Consider the following 7,265-nt stretch of genomic DNA (forward strand, 5'->3'; position numbering starts at 1 on the left):
AGTAGAAGCAGGGAGACTGCCTGCAGTGTTGCCAGGCTGGCTGCCCAGTGGCTCCCGAGCTCTTGCCTTTCTTTAAAATAGCCTGTTTTTAAAAAACAATCAAAGTAGAGGCTGGAGAGCAGGTTCAGTTGTTAGGAGCACTGACTGCTCTTTCAGAGGACCAGGGTTCAAATCCCAGCACCCACATGGCAGCTCACAGCTGTCTGTAATTCCAGTTCCAGGGAATACGACTCCCTCACACAGACATATGCTAGTGAACATAAAATAAAATAAGTTATATTTACAAAATGAAGGCGAAGATAAGAGTTCTGTAGTTCTTATCCACTGCTGCCTAGTAGGGAACAAAATCCCAGGTGAGTTTGACAGTATGCTTCACAGTAGTGCCCTGAGGTGAGCCCTTCTGCTGCCTTTAGGACACATGCAGAGTGCACAGGCCTTGTGGTGTGCCCTCCCCTCTGGGTAAAGCATCATCGTGATTCGATGTTAAAAGCCACACTCTGTCTGTCTTGCCAGTCTGCGTGCGCATCAGCGGTTGATGAGAAGACAAAAAACGCCAAGCTAAGAAAGAGACGGAAGCTCAAAGTGGAAGCAAAGCAAATTCACGAGGACTTCTGTTTTCAGTGTGGGGACGGCGGAGAACTGGTCATGTGTGACAAGAAAGCCTGTCCCAAAGCATACCACCTCCTCTGCCTGAACCTGACTCAGCCGCCCTACGGTAAGCCAGGCCCGCAAGCCCTTCTCTGCTTCTGTGTGTGCCCCTGGTGTGGGACACGTCGCACTCTTCAGTGCAACTGTGAAATGAAATCAGAAACATTTACCAGAACAGACAAAACTACTCGGCGGAAATCTGTTTCCATGCAAATGACATATACCTCGTGTGGTAGCAAGGACACATTTCTTATTTATGGTCACCATAGGTGGTAGTTGGCACCTATGACATTGGATTTGGGCCAGTAGCTCATATCTGTATCAAAAAACACTACGAGATGTAAGTTTGTTTGGATGATGTTTGGAATTGGATTCAACTCAGTCTCTAAGCAAAGCAGGCAGGTGCGGGGCGCCCAGCATTAATGCCAGCACTTAGAGGCACAGCACATGGGTCTCTGGGAGTTCAAGGACAGCCTACACCCTCTAGACAGGCCTTGTTTCAAAATGGGGTTAATAATAGCACATACCTTTAACCCTGGCACTTAGGAAACAGGCAGCAGGGCAGCCAGGCTGCACAGTGAGGCCCTGTTTCCAAAGAAGGGGGGCTGCTTGGGCATTTTGCTGGGTAATCAAGAAATGGCTAACAGATGCTTTTCCTCTCCCCCCAACCCCTGCATTAGGAAAGTGGGAGTGCCCGTGGCATCGGTGTGATGAGTGTGGCAGTGCAGCCACCTCCTTCTGTGAATTCTGTCCCCACTCATTCTGTAAGGCTCACGGGAAGGGGGCTCTGGTGCCCTCTGCACTAGAAGGTCGTCTCTGCTGCTCCAGCCACGACCCCGCATCTCCTGTGTCACCCGAATACTGGAGCAAGATCAGATGTAAATGGGAATCCCAGGATGGTGGAGAAGAAGTGAAGGAGTGAGAAGTGGCGGCCTCCTCCCCGCTGCTCTCAGTAGGGGCACAGAGCTCGCTCCTGCACGTGCACGTCACACGCCTCCTGACGGACAGCATGGCAGCTGGCGCACACAGGCCAGGCGCTTGGTGGGGTTTGGTTCTTCTGTTCTGTTGTGTAGGGGATAATTTTGAGGACAGCAAAGTTCCCTTGGTCTTCTCTTGCCTCTTTCCTGTGCTTCAGTGTCTCTGCAGTCAGCACAGGAGGTGTCCTCATCTCCAGAGTCGAGAGAGAAAGTTTAAAAAGTCTCGTCAGTAGGATCAGTGAAAAGTCTGAGCTGTATCCTGGGTTGTGTACGGCGAGAACAGCCATTCCTCTATTTAGTTTCATTTCTAGGAATTCCGAGAAGTGTAGTTCAAACAATCTAACCTCTGTGAGCATTCGTGCGTGCGTGCGTGCGTGCGTGCCTACCTTTATATACCTCTTCCTGAGCCGTAGATTGGCTAACTTCTCTGTCTTTTTTCACATGCCTTTTCTCGTGTCAGAGAAGGCTCTCAGCAAGTATTCAAACTAGCCTCTTGGAGACAGAGTCTTTGACCATGCGGACCTCTGTGGTCTTAAACTGGGCGGGCTTCATGGTGCACCAACTCTACCTAGAAATACCTTGCAGGGCAGAGGAATGAGTGCATTCACTCATTGTGGTTCTCTGACACACTGAGGGAAGTGAACGCATAGGAGAATGGTCATTCCTGCTGTCCTGACCACTGACGGGGGCTAAAGAAAGATTAAGGCACAGACCAAAAGTTGGATCATATATGCACCATTTTCTGACCAATTTAATGTAGACTCCAGTCTAACCTGGAATTTAAGGGCATTTTATTTTCTCTTTCCCTCTGCCAATCATGTTTTCTTTGCCAGCTGGATCACTCAGTCACATTTCCTGGTAAAGCTATGTAATTGAGTCTGAATTATATTTTAATAGGCTTTTTCAGTTGATTTCCTAACTTAGGGATGGTGCAAGTGGAAAGAACCTCCCTGACTCATTCTCAACAGTTTCTACTTAGTATTATGCAATACATAAGATCGTCCCCATTGCATAAGGGGAAGAACTTGCTCTTTTACAGGGTATATAGGAGCCACAGAGACACTCCTTGTTAGAAAGCACTTGAAAACATTCCCCACAGAGTCAGTGTTTGCAAACATGGCTGTGACATTTGAATTACAGACACAAACATGCCAAGGTATCTGCCCACAGAATTCACTTGCATCTAGCACTTAGGAATATATATCTATTCCAGTATTACTTGTATGAAATCATGTCAGACATGGTAACATTAGACTACATAAAAGTCTAGTGTTACCATGGAACATGAACTTTCTCAGTGAGTTTCAGCTGCTTACTGGAAGTACCCAGTAGGATTTATTCTCCTCAAGAACCTAGTACTTTACTAACAGGGTGGAAGATACTCTTTGACACCCTGTAGTTGTGTTAGGTGTGTTTGTTCTTTTTTAAATTTTTTTTACAAATCAATTCAGACCTCTTATCTGGACAAAAGAAAGAACAACTTTGTGCCTCTTTTTTAAATATGTATAAATGTGCAGTTTATAGGCCCCAGACACTACAGTTCTTTCTCTAAGCCCCTGAACTGCCATTTACCTAGTTAGAGCACTTGTAGTAACTCTGCTGGTTAGACATGCTCCCACGAGGGGGAGACGGAGCAGGACCTGGCGTCTGTCCGTGCAGTCACTGTGACTGACGGGAGCACAGCCCACGCAGACACTAAACTTTGCTCTTGAGCAATTATGAAGTTTGATGCCCTTTAAAAAAAATAATGTTAAGAGTACCTGGGTTTAATCATATTAAATTTTATTTTATACAGACATAACATTTTTTAAACTTGTTGATAAGTGACTTCCTTTGATATTCCAAATGTAACCTTATGAGAACAATGTCCGATATGAGATTGTATCTTATTTCCTTTTTGACCTCATGCTTTTTAGTATCTGATAACTTTTATAGAGTAAGCCCCAGGGTGCATCATTTATTTATAAACACCTTACCCTGACCTCTCTCTATTCTGCTTCTCTGGTATGACTTTTTGTTTTTATATCTATAAAAGGATTTTGCACTTTTCAGATCTTTTCATACTAGATGACTAGCAGGCTTGCTTCCAGCTTTCATGCTCCAAATTTGCCTTTGCTGTGCCAGTACAAGGGCGTCTGCCTGTGCCATCGCCAGTGGCCTGTGGCTTAGAACTTAAGAAAACAGAAAGTTGGCTGACTGTGTGTGACTATATACACACCATCCTTTCATGTCCTTCATCAGTGACATTCCAAAAGGCACTGTGCTTACTCAGAGTCTGAAGCTGGCAGTTGTTAGCTTTTAAATATGATTTTGGTATACAGTATTTGTGGTTGATTTTATTCAGCCCTGAAATAAAGGACTTAAAGCAGCATGGGATAGTGGTATTTCCTAACCTCAGGAGGAAGACGAGAGTTCTGATCATCAGCGTAAAGCTTTAGAAGTTTGGCTGGAAAGAGCTAGAGATGGTCGCACAAGGCCACCACAGGCGCTGTGCCTTGGAGGCCTCTCTGGGCTGCCGGGGTAGCTGCCTGTGCAGGGCCGCGCAGGACAGGGCCAGTGCTCGTCTCTGCCAGCGTGCTGTAACAGCGCTGATTTCAATCTCGAGTCAGGGTGGAGATGAGAGTGGAGAAGGTTTTATCTTCACTTGTGCTTTGCAAGCCCTACCTACACTATTTTAATTCTCAAAAATTACCTTTCCTAAGCTGTAGAATAGACTGAGTTTTCTGTGTGTTATATAAATAACTATATATATATATATATAATGTTTTATATATATAAGTGGGGTGTGTGTGTGTGTGTGTGTGTGTGTGTGGTATGTATGTGTATATACATATACATACTGATTTAGGAAGTATTTGAAACTAAAGAGATAATAAGGGCCCTGCAGCCCACTGCTTTCTGTCAGTGGCCCCCACTGCGGCGTTTGCAGAAGTGATGTGAGATACCAAGGGTCTGTCCGCTCATATGAAACACTCGGCTGGACTGGTAGGCAGCTTTTATGCAGTGGTTTCTTTTTGAGTACTTTCTTAGAGTATACGTTCTGTTAGGGTCAAAGCCAGACTACAATTAGAAATCCTAACATCATCTGTTCAGAACATGACCCTGGCTCTCCAGGGGCTGCTGCTGACCTTATCGAGACAACACTCCGCTTAGGTTCCTTCCCCGCAGAGCTAAGACACTGCCAGCCCTGTGCCATGTCCTAATGGGAGAGGAAACCAAACTGCCTCTGTCTCTGAGCTTGACCAGCTTGTAGTTTTTATATTTCTCATGAGATGACAAGGCACTGCTTTATTTCTGACTGGAATTGCTTTTCAAGAGGGCTATTGCATCTGGCCACGCCCTACTCTGCCAAGTTGCTAAGGGCAGCATGGGAAGTGACAGGATGGCAAGGTCCTTCAGGAAGGACCACCCACACTTGGCTCTGTTTATCTGTAACAGAATGGTTGGTTACAAATGGTTTAGTCCGTCTTTAGATGAACAGAGGAATAAATGTAGACAGCTTTGCAGTGGATTAGCAAATACTGAAAAGCTGGACATTTGTATGAATTGAAATATCACCAGTTTTTACCTTGGGTAGGGTACTGGGAACCTTGGGAGATAGGGAGGGAAAGGCACAATGTAGTTCCCATAACACTGAGACTCCACCCCCACCCCATTTGAATTCTGGTTCTTCAAATACTTGGGTCCTCAGATTCTCATTTTATATTTTATAGTGTTAAAATTATGAAATGTAAGGCATCACTTTGTACACTGTTAGATATGAAGTCCTCCGACGGGAGCCAGGCACTTAGACCTGCTGCCACCTTTGAGGAGAGGCTCCTGTATGAGATCGCAGCAGCAGGCTTAGAAACTGTTTCCCTGAGTTTTTTTTTTTTTTTTCCTTGTTTCTCCTTTGTTTGCCTCATGTCTGAGTGCCTCTTCTTTCTGTTTAACATACGCTTGTGTGTGTGTGTGGGGGGGTGCATTTATGTTATACTCCTAAAATGCTATGTATAACCTTTGTTTCAAAAACCCATTTCCACTGGGCATGGTTGTACATGCCTTTAATCCTAGCACTCCAGAAGCAGAGGCAGGCAGATCTCTGTGAGTTCAAGGCCTACATAATGAGTTCCCAGCCAGCCAGGGCTATGTAGAGAGAGACCCTGTCTCAAAAGGGAAAAAAATAAATTGTTTGGCTTTTGTCAATCCATTGCAAAAGTGGCAATTGTGAGCACTTGTACCTGGGGTGGGGGGAGGGTGAAGAGAAGTCTTGCTTGTCCTCCCATAGACTCTGAAAGTCCTTAACATGTAAGCTAAAGGGAAAATAGAAGTTGCCAAAGTCAGTATTCAGTCCTTGGTTTTCTTGTGACTTCACTGTTAAGGGATGAGAAACCTTCCTTACCTGCTGACTGACCCTTGCTGTATGCAAATGGCTTTCAAGTATCTGCCAGTTTGCCTCAACAGGGCATCTTGTCAGTTACAAGGAATGAGTAAAATTACACTGTTGTTGTCAATTACCATCTCATTTTTTGTATCCTCTGGTAACTAACTGTATTGCGGCTAATAACCAAGATGCTAACTGATTACAGCTGGCAAAGAAGCCCTTTTTATATACAGAGATTTGTGTATTTTCAACTGATATGGCAAATTCATTTGTGTCCATTTGAATATTACACAATAAACATATCTGCAGATTCCATCTTCACTTTGTGTTCTTTGAATAAAGTTCTTGATAGAATGTTCACATCTGTATTTACCTGTAATGAACTCAGTAGACCTGTGAAATAGCAAAGTGTCACCGTTCACTAGTTAGTCTCTTTACTTTCTGTGACTTGGGGCTCCTAACACTAAGGGATTAGTGTTCATTTTCCCAGGGGTATTCTACTAGGGCATTACTGTTAAATGACTTCAAAACATATTTTAAGGATTTTGTTTATTGACCAATGTCTTATTGCAAAGTATGAGCCTACCAGTCTTGGTTACTTGTACATAGAACAGCTATTAACTAGTGTAGTGTATGTGAGATTGCCTGTAACACTTGAGCTTCTTACTGATGTGTGCTGGTGGGACAGTTTTTGTACACTGTATTTACTGGAATCTTGCCTTTCTAATCTTACAGATACTTTAGAAATCAAATATGTTTTCTGCCTCTGTAAGAATGTGGGAAAGCTTTTAATGGCATTCCATTGATTTCAGGTCTTGCTTGAGGTTGACTTTAATAAATTGTCCTATATGGTCTACCTAAGAATATGAGCTTGTTCTTTATAATTTCATGGTACAGTTTACTGGGAAACGAGGCACAAAAATACATCCACTCACCCTCAGCCCAGTTTTTTCCCTTTGAAATGCTGCTAAAAAAATAAGTTTCTTTAAAGTGGCTTTTCTGGTTTGCTTTTGTAGCTGAAGTGTCTTTGGAGAGTGGCGCGCCTTTTTGTATCCTAGAAGCTGATCTGGGTGGTTGGTGAAGGACACATTGCTTTGAGACCCACGAATGACCTGCTGCTTGGACAGTAGTCAGGTCACCAGATCAACCAGAGGACAGTGCCTTTGTTATTTGCTAGGTGGTACTCAGAACACAGCAAATGAGCTCTGAATTTCCTGCTTCCTGGAGGCCCCGCCTGTACAGTCAGTCCCCTCGGAGCTCGCTAGGTGGCGCTGGGC

At 44.3% G+C, this 7,265-nt stretch overlaps 1 protein-coding gene across 4 annotated transcripts in view; it reads left to right on the top strand.

The window, feature by feature from the left end:
- The window catches only part of Nsd3 (nuclear receptor binding SET domain protein 3), a 111,416-nt gene extending 105,113 nt beyond the window's left edge, over window positions 1–6,303 (top strand). For all 4 annotated transcript variants that reach the window (XM_052162761.1, XM_052162760.1, XM_052162762.1 and 1 more), the window contains 2 exons: window positions 514–715; window positions 1,329–6,303. In XM_052162761.1, the coding sequence (XP_052018721.1) occupies window positions 514–715; window positions 1,329–1,570 (444 nt within the window). In that variant the 3' untranslated portion in view covers window positions 1,571–6,303. The remainder of the gene's footprint in view (window positions 1–513; window positions 716–1,328) is intronic.
- The last annotated feature ends 962 nt before the right edge of the window (window positions 6,304–7,265 follow it).

Source organism: Apodemus sylvaticus, chromosome 18 (genome assembly GCF_947179515.1).
Source record: "Apodemus sylvaticus chromosome 18, mApoSyl1.1, whole genome shotgun sequence".
NCBI classification, from domain to species: domain Eukaryota; kingdom Metazoa; phylum Chordata; class Mammalia; order Rodentia; family Muridae; genus Apodemus; species Apodemus sylvaticus.